The sequence below is a fragment of the Stylophora pistillata genome, chromosome 10 (genome assembly GCF_964205215.1).
Source record: "Stylophora pistillata chromosome 10, jaStyPist1.2, whole genome shotgun sequence".
NCBI classification, from domain to species: Eukaryota; Metazoa; Cnidaria; class Anthozoa; order Scleractinia; family Pocilloporidae; genus Stylophora; species Stylophora pistillata.
In genome coordinates this window covers 28,549,495-28,566,214 of record NC_142528.1, presented here as the reverse complement: position 1 = coordinate 28,566,214, position 16,720 = coordinate 28,549,495, and the positions used below count along the sequence as shown (strand labels likewise).

Here is a 16,720-nt window from a genome sequence, read left to right as displayed (position 1 = left end):
AGGTGCACTTTAAAGTGCTACTACGATTAAATTTGGGGTTTCGTTTTTATTACATATTTCGAAAATATATGTAAAAGTGACTTACCGTGCAAAGTTTGGAGTCGAAATATGATCTGGAAGTGTGTTTATTTGCACTACAATCTTCGTAAATGTCCTGCCGCCATTACTCGATTCAGAAAATGACTGGGAGTAGTATTTAAAGGAGTTGGGGCGAGATGTGACGTAGAAACATCAACACGGCAAAACAAGGTTCACAAACGTGGCTAATTTCGCACTCAGGACGAGATGTTTTTGGAAGCTTTTGGAGGTTCTTTCTTCGCTTTTTTGACTAAAGCGAAAGTATGCCTGGCCTGGTAGACGTTGTGTTGTTCAGGACTGTGGAAACATAAAAGCACGATGAATTGGGGATTTCTATTCATAATTTTCCTGATTCGTCAGCGTTAGACTAAAGTGGAAAAGGTTCGTGTCTATTCATCGGAAGGATTTCAAGCCAGTGGGAAAATTTACTGTGTGCTCCGCGCATTTCACAAGGGATTGTTTTACGCTTGCTTTTCCGATGAAAGGCATGAAAAGAAAGTTGAAGGAGACGTTTCCAACTATTTGGAAAAAATCCTTTGAAACACTATCAAAGCGGAGTCGACGATCGGTGAGTGAGATTACAATGTATTTGCGCTGTGCTTATCACCATAATATTTATTTCCTCATTTACTTGTGACATGATTTTTTTCTGGCATCGTTGTTCAATATTTGTGTAATGAATGCTCCGACTATTTAGACTTCCCATATTGTCGCATGTGTTTTCAATCTTTTCTGCTTTCTTCTCATAGAACGGGCGTTTGCAAAAAAATGGGTATTTGCGCTGAGTGGACGTGAAGTCAATTCCCCAATTCCCAGACCTTTCCACTCAAGCGTAAAATTTAGAAAAAGTGAAGCTACATAGAAATCCGGCTCTCTATTTTTTGAGATATTACCTTGCTGTTACTTTGAGATTTGACAGTACTCCAAAGGTCTCTCCAAGAAATCAGCAAATTTTGAGTTACACGCTAGTCTTTTAAAACGACCAAAAATGGACTTAGTCAGATTTCTACATTCTATAAGCTCAGTTACTGTTTGCGGGTGATGAAGACCCTATGTGGAGTCCTGAAGAAATCGAAAATGCATATAAAAAACTAAAGGAAGATGACTCAGTGAAGACTCATCAGAACCCAAGGTACAAAGATGCAGAATCTACTGCATTCCCATCTTTGCTCTAACTATCCTTTGGAAGTGATTTAGGCTTAAAACTAAATCCAGTATGAGAGGATCTATTTCAGCCCAAGAATACACGAAACTCGTTTTTTTAATTTAATCAGATAAGAATTGGAAAAAGAAAGAAAAGAGGCATAGCCAGCCCATAGACTGGAAGTCCCAGTCCTAAGTGTTTGGTTTGTCCACTCTACCTCTTGGGTGGGCTAGATAGCTTGAGGGCTCAAAGTTGTCATGTGTGCATTCAACAGAATTATTACAAAAAGGCATTTTTCAGAATGTATGTGAGATCAAAAACCAAATCCACAATTAGCCAGGTTTACAACAAGTTGAAAAAACTGGCAACACCCTGAGAAAAACAATAAAAATGATTATCATTTTGTTATTGTTATTTTATCATTTCGGATGCTATGATTAAATGAGTATTTCCTTTCAATCGTTTTTTACTGGTTGGATCTACTAGGAAAAAACATTTGAGAGGAACCGAAGGGAATTGTTTTCCTTTCCAAACTTCTTATTTTGTTTCAGTTCTGCCACTTGTGCTTCTTTCCCAAACCCAAACTTTCTGTATCACAGACTGGTACCTTATTAATCGTGGAAAGTTTCTGCAGTAACTGTGGCCAGACAAAAGTCTGGAAGAGTCAACCAGACCTGCTAGGAAAGTTTCCAGCAGGTAACCTGCTATTAAGTTTTGCAGTGCTCTGTGCTGAGGCATCCATCCGAAAGGTACTACTGGCATTTACGCACATGGGTATATTGGCTTACCCTGAGCCAACATACTATTATCACCAAAGGCACCTTCTGATCCCCTCCATTATCTCCTTCTGGCAAAAATACCAGAAGAGGATACTGGAGACACTGAAGAACAAGGAAGTTTAATGACACATGATATTCTTCAAGAGCAAAATGTCCATTTATTATTGATTTTCTTCATCTTCGAATCCACAGTAATGGCCATTTTGACTCGGAAATTGTTTCCTGATTTTATTGTAGGCACAACAGGGCAAGGGGTATCGCCTCGAACTACCAATATAACTCCACAGCAGTCTTGTAAATTGGCGATAGGCCACAGACCTCAGGAATCTAGTGAGCGAAATAACATCACTGTTCATTCAAGGAAGGATTGGATGGAGATAAATACTCCGTTTAAAATTAAGCAGTGGGGCCAATAAAGCCATTTAGAAAATAAAAAATGTGATTCTATGAGACCAGTCCACGGCGATAAGCTTAGATGTATCAATCATTCAATGCTATGTAAGGTTCGATCGTTCCGATGCAAAGTCAACAATATCCCAACTTACTCATCATCACTTTCGTTGCTTTGCCCACGAACAGCTGTGTACGACTTTCCAGCTCATGTTTTTAGGTCCAGTGCAGCCACTTCCAATACGTGGCGGTTTAAGCAGACGCTTTCAAACCCTGGATGGAGGGTTATGCATACGTTCCGGTCTCCAATGGCTTCTTCCATGACCTCTTCGCGGCGATCTATCTCTTTACAGCAAATGCATTCCTCCGCTTTTGTCACAAGGCTGACAGAGCAGTTCGAGCACGAACACCTGCAAAATAATGTGAAAAATTTGTCAAACGAAAGAAAAATACGTCTGTATAAAATCATTACTTGTCTGACCGCTTTAATAAAACTATCGCACAAAATCAGGACTGCAGTTAATCACATAGCAACGATTTTACGACGGGTATTTGAAATTGGAATATGAAAATATAAGTCTACATTCTATGATAATACCATACCATTCATTCGCTGACACCTCTCCCGAATATCTTCACTGAAACTGTTGTTCCTCTTCTTCTTCGCGGTGAACTCTTTCGTTGTAGACCGCGGCTTCTTCCTCGATGGCAAGAGGTTCGTAACTGTCGTCGTACGGCGCAAATTCAGAAAATTCCCCAATCGCTTCGTCAACTATAAAACTTTCTTGATCACTTTCAGATGTGAAGGAAGAGGAATCCGACGGAGATGACATCTTAAACGTCTTATAAACGGCTCTCAACACACAAGCTTTTCCCAAATGCGAATATTTTGGTTGATGTTTCTGCGTGGCAGTGCATAAATCACGTGGTCAAACGCAAGACCGCTTTACGGAGATCTCGCGGGCTATTGTTTTGCGAACTTTGTAATGGCGGACGGTATCTACGCACTTTTCAGTGGGAAATTTCCAGCCCCTGTACGCAAATATCGTTCCGGTTTTTCGCTAATTGTATAATTTTGAACATATAGAAAAGATTTATGTTAAAAAACCCGGAAACAAAAACAAAAAATTTCCTCGTAGTAGCACTTTAAACATCCGAAGGTACTCGAATCGACAACCACTACATTACCGTTACACCACGTATGTAACGTAAAATTTCGCTCAAGTCAAGGGAAGCGACATCATTGAATACTACTTCAATGAACGATTCTTTTAGGGTAAAGATGGCGGATACCGACAGGAATTGGCAGTTGAAATGTTTATCAATCAAGGAAAGGACTGAATTTATCTTCAACAAGGAGTTATTAAGCGATGTGAAGTTTGTTGTTCCAGCAGAGTCGAATGGGGCTAAAAAGGAAAGTAAGTTGGTGATTCCAGCTCACAAGTTTGTGCTTGCAGTCAGTAGTCCCGTCTTCTTTACGATGTTTTATGGTCAAGTGGCGGAAACTAAAGACTCTATTGAACTGCCTGACTGTGATTACAACAGTTTGTTAGAGTTGCTTCGTTACTTGTACAGCGACAAAGTCAACTTGAACGGAAATAATGTGATGCAAGTGTTGTACTTGGCGAACAAATACATGGTGCCTTCACTCGCTGGACTGTGTACAAATTATCTGCGAGAAAACTTAGATGCATCAAACGTCTTTTGTATCCTATCAAATGCTGACAAATTCGGGGAAAAAGATTTAGAAAAAGAATGTTGGAAATTGATCGAAGAGCAAACAGGACTAGCCGTTATATCGGATGCATTCGTTACAGTTGAACGATCCTTAGTGACGTCAGTTGTCACGCGAGACGTGTTGACCATAAACGAGGTGGAACTTTTCAAAGCGATTGATCGCTGGGCCTCTAAAGAATGCGGACGGCAAAGAATAACTCCGAAAGGTAAAGAAAAGAGACGAATTCTTGGCGAGGAGATCGTAAACGCGATAAGGTTTCCATTGATGTCACTGAAGGAGTTTTCTTCCCTGGTCCCCGACTGTGGAATACTCACAAAGAAAGAGCTGGTAGATATGATGAAATATTACGGCGACGTCTTAACATCATGGCTTCCATTCTCGCAGTCTCCAAGAAAGCCTCTAAAAAGATGTTACAGATTTGGACGTTCGGCAACCGCTGCAATAGAGCCAAGTCTTAGTCCGTTGGCATTTAGCGGAGGATATTGTAACAACATCTGTGTCAGCACGAACAATGACATTAAGTTGCATGGCGTTCAACTCTTTGGTGTCGATCGAGGCAAGTATAAGGTTTCTATTGAAGTAAAAGATGTCGTAAATCAGTACACTCTGGTAAAAAAATTTGGAACTTACCTCTCTAAAAAGGATGTGAGTTGTAATTACTATGTGTTTGATGTTTTCTTTAAACCGGTTCGCTTACGAAAAGATATAAAGTACAAGATAACCTCGTACACAAATGGCCCTCCGTCATGGTATGGAAAAGGGGGCAAAACAAATGTTGAGTCCTTAGGAGTGATGTTTAGGTTTAGTAAACTTAAGCCGAGGCAACTGACTGATGTCAACAAAGGTCAGTTTCCTGCCCTTATTTTCGAGTGAATATTGCCCTTGGTTATTTGTGCTGCGGCGCATGCATTCCTTTGCCGGCGGTGAGCAACTCGAGTCGGCGAGAGGACTGGACGGCCTATCGCACGATATAGTGAACCTCTCCACGTCTCGTCTCAAATCTCCCCGCAGCAGAAAAAGGCGCGTCTTGCAGCACTGATAGTGAAGGCCTGGCTCGCAGGCTTAAAGCAGCTCTGGTGGCACCCTCTTTTATTTATTTTGTTTATTTGAAATACAAAGATTAGCAGTTTAATTTGTTCAACACCAGATTCTGTAAATATGGAATTTTACACTCAGCAAAATTCAAGCAAGTATTCATGATACTCCAGGCTTATATAGCATTTCTATGATATATTTCGATCGGTTCCGACTGGCGTAATAACCCATGTGGGATGTTTGGTAAGTAGAACAAAAGTTGGCTCTCTGAGTCAACGGTTACTAATTTACAAATCTTTCGCTTGTTCCACCAGCACCTAAAGTGGGTTAACAACCCTCTAAACCGAAAGAGAGTACAACTCATTTATGTTTATTTATAGCTGCGGGTTGATGACGGATGCGATAAAAGATACTGAGCCTTTAAATAATCTTATAACATAACCAAAGTAAAGCGCGCGCTCTGATTGGTCAATTTAGCGTCCCCCATTTGCCCATGGGTGTACGCTGCTGACGTGAGCAAATGCAAAGACTATTTTTCCGCGCGCGATTGTTTTTTCTGGTCACGTAAGATTTGTTAAATAAAAGGGAACTCTTTAGCTACAATGTATCAATGTTATGTTATAAAACAAATGGTAAACACCACAGCGTACACTATTGAGTTATGGATGCACTTGGGAGGTTTGCTAAGCACTCAAGAAGCTAGAGTCGCTCTCGGCTATCGCCTCGAGCGACTCTTACGCTTCTTCAGTGCTTAGCAACCTCCCGCGTGCATCCATAACTCAATGGTGTACGCTGTGGTGTTTACCATTTGTTAAATAGCACACGTGGTGCTTCAGGCATTTTATAACAGGAAATAACAAAACTCTTTCGGATTTGGCTCATGTTGGGCTTTAAGAGTCGTACAATCGTAGAATTCTTTGAAAAAATAAACAAGTGATGGCAGTGGATAACTGCGCGAAACTGTCCATTTTTGATCCTATTGAAATTATTTTTCCCAGGTCTATAATTCATAGACGATAGATGCATACACATATCATATCATATCATATATCCACATTTGTTTTGCACACTCTCAAGAAAACGGCATTTTGCAAGTATGGTCAGTTTCATTGAAACGTCCGTGTAAAATTTCTAGGTACAATGCTAACGGAACTGCATTGATAATTGCCACAAGTATATGTCTTTTCCATCGTTTCCGCTAAACAGCCATGACCGCCATGTTCTGAAAGTGAGTCACCATACGGAGAAACTGAAGCCTATTCAAAACATAATAGTGCGATATCCAAAAAATATCAAAACAATATCTTTTGTTCAGTAGCACTTCGACTTTCGAAGCATCATAATGTTAAATTGGAACTTATTCGAAACATGTTCATTCGCTATCGAACATCCCAAGTGTTAACTCGAAGACTCTCTAACGTGGAAAATGAATGGAAGTTTGCTGATTGAATTTTTTGCTCGTATTGCGTTCAGCTTCACACGCGGCGTGACAGAGTATTACAACCCTGATGAGCCTGAAGTGGAGATCTTTGGATATGACGATACCTTAAGCAGAGATGGTCGAGAGTGGAATTGTCAGCCCGTTGATAAACCCATATATCAGGAATATTCACCGCCATTGTACAACGAGTATGATCTCTTGTCCGTAAGTAATTTGCGAGTTAGATATCGGCTCATCAACGCGAGCTCACCAGATGAGAGTGAAGACGAACAGCAAGATGGAGATGACGAAATGGCTTGGAAGCGATTCAGACCATCCGTAATTTGCACAGTTTGTCAATCAATGTGCACTGGCTTCTTGATTTCACTTTCAATTCCTGTAATCATCGGCCTACTGTACATCATGATTTCTTACCTCTCCTACGAAACGGCACGCAAATGCGAATTTCAACCAGAGAAGACAATCCCTGTTAAAATACAGTGGATCAGAACATTGTCTGACGTGATAGGTGTTGCCTTTCTTTACATGTGGTTCTTTGTGGGAATGTTCTTCGTTTTTCGACCTTATCAGTTGAAGGGCATCAGAAGAAAGCTCATTCTCTTTGCTTTTGTCCTGTTTTGTGTGGAGGCACTTTGTCGTGTTCTCCTTCAGGTCTTTGGAGTGTCTCATTCGAAGCTTTCTGTGCCTCTAAAGATTCCTTTCAACGTTTTATTTGTAATTAGCATAATTTGCCAGCTTATTCTTCTAACATATCACTTTCGGAACCTGTCGAGTAAAATATGTTTATTCATAAAAATGATAACTCCGAGCTGTCTCACTTGTCTCCTTGGCATCTTCTCAGCATCATTTATGTATCCACTTTATAACAAACAAAATGAAAAGGGGAAACTTCTAATCGCGCTCTTCTTACCTCTCCCTTTAGTTATTTTTAAGGTGATCTCACGACACTGCGCTCAGCGCTTAAAAAAAATAATTCATCCGGGATATTCGTACAGCTTGTTAGTGCCGTTGTATTTTGGATCAGCGGTCATGTTTCGAGTGTTACAAGCAGACCTTGAAAACCTTCGATTCATCGCTCTTCTTGGAGCAGTCCATGGAGCGGCAGAAGTTTTAGAACGAAGCACCATGGTCTTCATTGATCATATTTGTCATGTGATCTGGAAAAGACACTCAGCTCCTTGGGGAAGTTTTCGCACCCCTCGCTGTGAGAGACTAATGGCTGACATCATTATCATGAGCATGTTGTATGAATCAACTGCTATTGTGTCTGTTAACGGATTGTTTTACTTATATCAGTTATTTTACTTACAAAACGTTCCACTTTCAAACCTTAGGCAGAAGGTTGCAATCCATACCTTGGTTGCCCTGGGTATTGAATGGCTTTTTACCAGCGTATCCTTGGCCATCGAGACTCATTTTTAGAATATAGCAGTTATGGCTGTTTGGCGAAAAAGATGGAAAAGACACATTTTGGTTGCGATGGCTAATGTGATTCCATTGGCTATCTGGACGTCAACAAATCTCTTGGTAGTAGTGCATGGGCGGTTTCCTGAGTCCAAAGTTCAATCTTGCAAAATGCCCTTCGCATAGGGAACTTTTCGTGAACCAAATACCGCAGTCTTCCAGCTTTCCTTATGTTAATCGGACTTTGGTGCTCGTGATTGTTGATATGTTACACTTACCAGTTTGAAAGGGAAACGTGGTACTGAGGAAAATGAAATCGTTCCGCTCCACCTTTTCGGGAAATAAAAAACTCTCTTGACAAGTGACGACAGAGAGCTTTAAGACAGCGAGCAAAATCTCATTGGGGAACCGACGAAGGGATTTCCTCCAAAAACAAGAGGACTCTATTCTTTTCCACAATACTGCATTCGTCCATCTAGAGACCGTTCTTGTTGAAAGAACAAATGACAATCCCTGATACTATATATCGAAAGAAGAGTACATTCTTAATTTTAAACTTTTTAAGAGCATGCACGGACGCCATTGCTTTATAATTACTCTTCCGCGTTGTTCCCCGCACGCGGCGTTTTTATCTGTCCCGTATATGGAATTTTTACTTATATCATTGATAAGTCTATTTAGAGTATTTATAGTGCACCTATTTTTAAAACAAAATAATTTTCAAAGGATCTGAGACACCAGTGATACCTCAATAATTAAAAGTAAGACCTTCGGTAACGAGCTTCAGCTCTAGGTACCGGCATAGTCCCACATTTCGTGGCTATTCTGATAATATAATAATACGCATAGATATATATTGGTTTTGCTCCATCTGCATTCTTTCTTTGTTACTCAGATCTCTAGGTATACTCATTGTAAATTATACATCCTTCTGAAGGTTACTGTAAAAATAAACAGTTTGAAAATTGTTGTCACTTGCGAAGATGTTAGATTCATCGAAATATTCTTTGCACATAAAAAATTTTCGCGACCCCCCCCGCAATAGACAACGAGTTGCTTCCTCCCTCCCTCCCGCCCTTAAAATGGCGAAGTCCGTCGCACGAGCGAAAGAAAGTGGCTAAAAAGCAGACTTAATGTTTGCGCGCCGCGCGGGAATACTTTTTGTGCGTTTTACTTCCAGAGTTCCGCCTTTTCTTTTCAGTTAAACGTAATAAAACGCGTAGTATGTTGCTAAAGTGGCCAGCAGTCCTGAAAAAAAAGCGGAAGCAGTACGATCTGTCCATAAGTACCGGGAGTGAACATCGTAAATTTCTATACTATTGTATAGTGATTTTACCAGATCCTCTTGTGGAATCGATGAATTAAAAGTTTGATAGCTGTTCAGAGCCCTCCAGTTTCCCACATACTGTACATTTCTCGACTAAGGCCAATATACTCTTAGGGACCAATCATCGGTTGTCACCTGAGAGGGGGAGGGGAGAGGAGGCTTTGTGGGACCACGTGGTTTTCATGGGCAACGGGGGGAGGATCAGTATCGCAAACAGATGGGGGGCTGGGCACTGCCAAAAATTGACTGCCATTGTAGGGGATGATTATCCTTCAGAGCCTTGGGGGGGGGGGTGGAATCAGGCTCCTTCGCCCCCCTTTCCCAGGCGATAAACAATGACTGGTTCCTGGTACAGCCGCAAGTACTCGAAGGGAAAACCACTACATGACTGTTACACGACCTACACACTGAGGGTACAGAACTTCGCACAAGTAAAAAAAAGCGACGTTATTGAATACTGGCTCAATGAATGCTTCTTTAAGGGTGAAGATGGCGGATACCGACGGGAATTAGCAGATAAAATGTTTATCAATTAGGGAAAGGACTGAATTTTTCGTTAACAAGGAGTTGCTGAGTGATGTGAAGTTTGTTGTTCCAGCAGGGTCGAATCGGGTTTAAAAGGGAAGTAAGTTGGTGATTCCAGCTCACAAGTTTGCGCTTGCAATCAGTAGCCCCACATTCTTTACGATGTTCTAAGGTCAAGTGCACGTGGCGGAAACAAAAACTCTATTTGTTGGAGTTGCTTCGTTACCTGTACAGCGACAAAGTAAATTTGAGCGGAAATAATTTTGCAATGCAAGTGGTGTACTTAGCAAACAAATAAATGATGCCCTCTCTCACAGGGCTGTGTGCAAATTACCTGTGAGAAAACTTAGATACATCGAACGTCTTCTGTATCCTGTCAAATACTGATAAAGACAAGATTTGGAAAAAGAATGTTGGAAAGTGATCCAAGGGCAAACAGGAGAAGCCGTGACTTTTGATCAATTAGTTACTGAGTTGGTACACGAGACCTGTTTACCGTCGAAGTGGTGGAACTTTTCAAAGCAGTTGATCGCTGGGTCGCTAAAGAATACGAACGAAAAAGAATAACTCACAAACGCAAAGAAAAGAGACGACTTCTTGGCGAGGAGATCGTTTATTCGAAATACAAAGATTAGCAATTTTGTTTAGAACATAGCTAGCAGAGTCGCGCAATCAAATTCATTATACGTAAGCGTGCTCAAAATCCCGATAGTGCACGCTGATAGCGTCAGCAAATCCGACTTCGCCAGAAAAATTTTTTTTTCGCGCGAGCGGCCATTGCTAGCGCGGAGAAAAATAATATATTTCGCGACAATAATGGATACTAACAGAAACTCGGCCTGCTATTCCGAAAACGAAGACAATGTTTCGACCTTTTCCCATGGGCTAGAGCTCTTAAATGAGGCAGAAAAAGAGAAAAACAAAGGAAAAGGAGACTCGGCATCAGCGCCGTCACGATTCGCTTCAACTGATATTGTTGTCCGTTTTTCGCGTCGGATTTGATGCACAATTCCACCGGCTATGTTCTAAAACAATTGGTTCATGCTTTCAGCTGTGCACTATCGAGTTATGGAGCACGTGGGAAGTTTGGAGAGCACTCAAGAAGCTAGAGTTTCCCTCGGCTATCGCCTCGGGCAACTCTTACGCTTCTTTCGTACTCTCCAAACTTCCCGGGTGCTCCATAACTCGATAGTGCACGCTAAAGCATGAACCAATTGTTAATTAACATCGGATTCTGTAGATATGAAATTTTACACTCAACAAAATTCAAGCAAGTATTAATGATACTCCAGGCTTGTATAGCATTGATATGATATATTTCGATCGCTTCACTGGCGTAATAACCCAGGTGGGATTTTTGGTAAGCGGAACAAAAGTTGGCTCACGAGTCTACGGTTAGTAATTTACAATCCTTCCGCGTGTTCCACTGGCACTTATAGTAGATTTTCAGCCCTCTAAACCGAAAGAGAGTACAATTCATTTATTTTTATTTATAGCTCTGGGTTCATAATATGATAGAATATAATGAGCTTTTGAATAATCGGTGTCCTTTCCATCGTTTCCGCCAAACAGCTATGACGGCCATGTTCTGATAGTGAGTTTCTATCGTTATAGATACGCTGGTGAAAAACCACTCCATCACTGATAAAATCGACGTTTGAATGGCGAACGATTCAGTGAAGCAAATTCAAACACGATGTGACTGAACACCGACTTTGAGGGGACAGTTTAGACTTCAGATACGAAATACAATCTTTCGTGATAAATGCTACCTTTTTACATAGATTCATACCTGGAAAGTGAAATCATTTCCGCAGTGAAAGTGCCCATGTGGCAAAACTCCAGCCTGAGTAAATTTTGATATACTCAGCGGTTACAGCGAGCTCAATGAAGCTCATTCCATTTTTTCTGACCTTGGAAAAGGCTTATTGACTTTCCAGCCCAACTGAGTGACGTGTGAAGTGAAAAGATTCTAGACAATGCTGAATTAACTATTTTAACCCTAAAAGCCCCAGGAGGGCTCAAAATGGTTTCGGTATTTGTTGAGCCCTAATGATCCTGTTTCTGTCAAATTCTATCCAAACGAAATAAGAAAGTACAAAATTTTCGAATAGATACTCTCCAAATTAATTTATTTTGGTATCAGTGCGAGCGCAGACTTTCTCTGATTCTTTGAATATGAAAACAAGAACACAGAAACAAAAATTTTTGTTTAGTACGTAGCGAAACAACTAGAAAGATAATCATTCTGCTTACGTAGTTAAACAGGAACATTCTTTGTTCCTTAGCCACTTCGCTTGGAAGCACAGCTAATGACACGCATCAACTCATGAAACAAACAGCTAAATCTTGTTTATAATTGAATAGCATGGCGTCTGTGTTCAAAGTCTGAATTTTAATAAACACAGACAGGTTTAACAACTACGAAAATGACTCAGGGAGAAATAACCAGTGACAAAAACATAAAGCTATTCATATCTTGAAATTTCTGTATCTCCGAATTCTCAGGAGCTAGACGTAAAGTGGACGATTCTTTGAAGAGAAAGTGTGTCCTCTTGCAGACCTTTCCATACATGCATGAAAAACAAAGAAGAAAACCATCACGGTATTGAAGTCTGCCAAGTTTTGATCCTACCATCTGATCTACAGGCATGTATTCCAAATACACTGTCTTGAACAGTTTACAATTACCTATTTACTTTAATTCCGTTATCTATAGGCATATCAGATCTAGCATTAGGACTTGCCATTTTTTTTTTATCAAGAAGGAAGGCGTGTGCATGAGCGAATGCCCTGTAAACGGAAAACAATGGCGTTCTTGCAAGCTCTTTTTTCTCGTGCAAACCTCTCGCTGACTCACAAATTAGAGTTAGTTCGCTGTCTAAAAGTCTTCTATCGTCGCCTGTCACAAATATACCTTAAATGCTGAAAGATTTCTTGCCTCCCACAACCTGGGTGGGTTGATTTTGTTCTCCTCAATGCCGCGTTTCCGTAACAAACCAGTGAATGCAACATGTCAACAATCTTGAGCACTAGACGTCCATTAATTAAACTTAGGAAGGCTGAAAGCCTGCAATTGGTTTTGAAGAAGTTCTTTAAGTGAAGGGCATTCTGCACGGAAGACCTTCGGACTCAGCAAGGCGCCCATGCACAACTTCCAAGAGTTTTCCTGTCGTCCCGAAGGCTATTAGAACCATATTAACCATCGCAACCAAAATGTGTCTCTTCCATCTTTTTCGCCAGACGGCCATAACTGCAATATTCTGAAAGCGAGTTTCGATGGCCAAGGATACGCCGGTAAAAAACCACTCAACAACCATTGCAACTGAGGTGTAAACTGCAAATTCCTGTAGCAGCTTTAAAAGGGGAACGTTTTCTAAGTAAATGAATCGATACAAATAACAAACGCCCGTTACAGACACAATAGCGGTTGATTCAGATAACATGCTTATAATAACGATATCAGCCATTAGCCTCTCACGGCGAGGAGTACGAAGACTTCCCCAAGGAGCTGAGTGTCTTTTCAAAATTACATGAAAAATATGATCGATGAAGACCATGGTGCTTCGTTCTAAAACCTCTGCCGCGCCGTGGATTATTCCAAGAACAGCGATGAACTTGAGGTTGTCAAGCTCTGCCTGCATTACTCGAAACATGACCGCTGATCCAAAATAAAACGGCGCTAACAATATATACGAGTATTCCGGATGAGCAATTTTCTTCAAGCGTTGAGCGCTAAGTCGTAAGAGTACCTTAAAGATAACTCCAAAGAGAGGCGAGAAGAGCGCAATCAAGAGTTTTCCATTTTCAGTCTGTTTGTTGTACATTGGATAAATAAACGATTCTATGAAGATACCTATAATAAACGTGAAACAGCTCGGAGTTGTTATTTTTACGAATAAACTTATTCTGCTCGATAGGTTCCGAAAGTGATTTGTCAAAAGATAAGCTTGCCAACATATGCTAATTATAAATGAAACATTGAGAGGAACCTTTTGAAACGCAGAGAGCTTGGAATAAGATATCCCGTAGGCTTGAAGGACAACACGATACACTGCATCCACACAAAACAGGAAAAAAGCAACGAAAATGAGTTTTCTTTTCACACCCTTTAACTGGTAAGGTCGAAAAAGAAAGAGTATTCCAACAAAATACCACATGTAAAGAAAGGAAACAGCTATCAGGGCAGTCAATGTTCTGATCCACTGTACTTTAACTGGGATTGTCTCTTTGGGCTGAAATTGACAGTTCAGTCCTATTTCGTTGGAGGTGTAAGAGATCGTGATGTAAAGAAGACCAAAGATGGCAGGAGTTAAGAGTGAAATCAAGGCGCCGATGTACATTGATTGACAAACTGTGCGAAGAGCAGATGGTCTGAATCGCTTCCAGGCCATTTCGTCATCTCCATCTTGCTGTTCGTCTTCACTCTCATCTGGTGAACTCGCGTTGATGAGCCGATATCTAACTCGAAAATTACTTACGGACACGAAATCATACTCGTCGTCTAATGGCGGTGAATATTCCTGATATATGGGTTTATCAACGGGCTGACAATTCCACTCTCGACCCTCTCTGCTTAAGGTATTGTCATATCCAAAGGTCTCCACTTCTGGTTCATCAGGGTTGTAATGCTCTGTCACGCCGCGTGTGAAGCTGAATACAACACGAGCAAATACTTCAATCAGCAAACTGTTAGTCATTGTCCGCGTTAATTAGTCTCCAAGTGAACACTTAGTACCTTCGATGCCGAATGAACATGTTTCGATGCTTTGAAAGTGGAAACTAACAAATGGGACACCATACTGCGGCTTCATCTGCATAAGAATTCACTACTCCACTTGTTCCATGGAAATAGGCCATTTTACAATTGCGTACTTAGTTGCAAAGCCTTTGATTTGGAGTGAGGCTGGAGGTGACCTTGTCATGATAGAGACCTGTATCTAGTTAGCATGATAACAAAGTGATTTACATTTGAAAAGCAGCAAGGTTTGTATTATAACAAGGTCACCCCTAGCCTCACTCCCATTCAAAGGCTTAGCAACCAAGCACACAACTGTAAAATTGACCACTGAAGAGGAAAGGTGTCGATGAACATTGTTAATTATAGATATTATTATCGTGAGAATTTTTAACTATACCCCTTATAAAGAGTTAGTCAAACTCTATTTAAGTTATAATGACTGTACTCTGTGTCATATCAGGCGTGATGCAATATTTTGTTTTCTTCGAGGTTAAGCACATTGTTTTTCAATATCCTTTACCGATTGTAGCTCTAAAAGTGAAAATACTTCACCCCGTTGGAAAAATTAAGTACCCAGGAATTTCCACCTCAATTTCAAGCTAAGAAGGTTGTCCTTCTGGCAAACACTTCTTCGATGACTTCAGGATACGTTCTTTAAGAATCAGGCTCGGAAATTATATCTTCCCTTCCTTCTTTCCATGGGCTTAAGTATGCAAGTAGTTTCTCATTTGACCACTGTTGAAAACCGTTGGAAAGGTTCTTGCCAAATAGTTTCGAAAGCTAAATGATATCAAATTATCCTGTCTCTTTTGCATGCGTTAAAGACTTCCTTAGCAGAAACACAGAAAATAGGCTTTCGGTTACAATATTTTTTACTTAAAACTACGGACCGGGTGTTATGCTCGGATTTATGGATCAAGCGCGAAGCTAATACAAAAGAACTGAATGTTTGTTTAATAGAGGTTCAGAACTGTTTGATTGCCGTGGAAAATAAGGAAACTTTTAGCAAACGCAGAAACTATTAATGGAAGAAGCGAAGTCCCGTCCTTATGAGAACACATGAAAGAATATTTTGACATATCAAGGAGTTACGTTTTGAACAAAACTGAAAAAAAAATGAATGGTCACCTTACTAAGCACTATACATTGTAAAATGTTCGCCTTCAGTCGCTCAATCAATGATGGATATCGATTAACAATGCATCTAGACTTAGGAACTGAACAAATATCATAACTCGACTCACTACCAAAGAGGGTGATCATCACTGACAAAAACTTATAGCAGCTTATCTATAATTTCATAAAGGGCATTGGGAAAGCTACAGTTTAAATTAATCGAAAATTTGGTAACTGTTCATTGAACATTACTGAACTGAGCAGTGAACTCTAGAAACTTCAGTTTGTTGTACCCTGAAATAATTCTCCAATCTGTCTGCTACTTGTTGCAAGAAGATTTCAGCTCTGATAAATCAAACAACTTTCTTCACTAACATTCTTCAACGTATTTACCGAAAGTTTAGTTTCGATTCAGTATTGGTGCCGAAGGCTTTTTTCTTCAACCCACGCAAAATAATTAATTATTCATAAGTGCTAATATGCTAAGTTACTAGAATTGACAGAAAGCTTATTTTGGATTCGGTATCTGCACCAAGGGTATTTTGTTTCAACCTACGAGGAATAAAGAAGTGCTCATTTGACAATATATTGTCGAGCCGTCTCAGTTCTCATGAATAAATGGAAAATAATTTGCATACGTAAGCACCTTGAAACGAGGAAATGAAGTTTCTTTATACACAAAAATGATCTCTTCGCCAAAGAAACCAGTAAGTTCTTTTTGAAAAAGTCAATGACTTAAAATTGGCGCAGAAGCTACTCGATACTTTATTTGTATTTACTTTCAGAGCTACATTCACCGATCAATATTGAAGGACAATGCAGTTAATCATCACAAAGAACAAAAGAATAACTACGTTCCACCGATACAAAACCGAGTACAGAGTCCGTTGCTGAAATTACATTTGACAAAACTTTATGAAAATATCCCTGTAAACACTGAATAATCTACGTACTCTGGTGTCTAGAATATTCACAAAACACAGTAGGGCACTAAATTCTTAA

At 40.2% G+C, this 16,720-nt stretch overlaps 3 protein-coding genes and 1 pseudogene across 5 annotated transcripts; 2 read left to right on the top strand and 2 right to left on the bottom strand.

Moving 5' to 3' along the window:
* Window positions 1–1,321: 1,321 nt before the first annotated feature.
* Window positions 1,322–3,426, bottom strand: LOC148722560 (P2X purinoceptor 7-like; annotated as a pseudogene). Its single transcript, XR_015992502.1, has 3 exons — window positions 2,995–3,426; window positions 2,547–2,801; window positions 1,322–2,328 (listed from the first exon to the last, which is right to left on the bottom strand). The product of XR_015992502.1 is annotated as a P2X purinoceptor 7-like (transcript).
* Window positions 3,427–3,462: 36 nt separating this feature from the next.
* Window positions 3,463–8,979, top strand: LOC148722559 (BTB/POZ domain-containing protein 6-like). The gene has a single exon (XM_088736199.1). The coding sequence runs from the start codon at window positions 3,650–3,652 to the stop codon at window positions 5,000–5,002; it is 1,353 nt and encodes a 450-aa protein (XP_088592325.1). The 5' UTR covers window positions 3,463–3,649; the 3' UTR covers window positions 5,003–8,979.
* LOC148722557 (uncharacterized) lies at window positions 6,237–15,844 on the bottom strand. Of its 2 annotated transcripts, XM_088736197.1 has the most exons (2): window positions 13,058–15,844; window positions 6,237–6,319 (listed from the first exon to the last, which is right to left on the bottom strand). In XM_088736197.1, exons 1-2 carry the CDS (start codon window positions 14,559–14,561, stop codon window positions 6,237–6,239), a joined length of 1,587 nt encoding a protein of 528 aa, XP_088592323.1. In that variant the 5' UTR covers window positions 14,562–15,844. The 2 variants fall into 2 exon arrangements, with proteins under 2 accessions (XP_088592323.1, XP_088592322.1); XM_088736196.1 differs by lacking the exon at window positions 6,237–6,319 and having other exon boundaries at window positions 11,977–15,841.
* Window positions 6,591–8,979, top strand: LOC148722558 (uncharacterized). Its single transcript, XM_088736198.1, has one exon. It carries the CDS (start codon window positions 6,591–6,593, stop codon window positions 8,025–8,027), a length of 1,437 nt encoding a protein of 478 aa, XP_088592324.1. The 3' UTR covers window positions 8,028–8,979.
* Window positions 15,845–16,720: the final 876 nt, after the last annotated feature.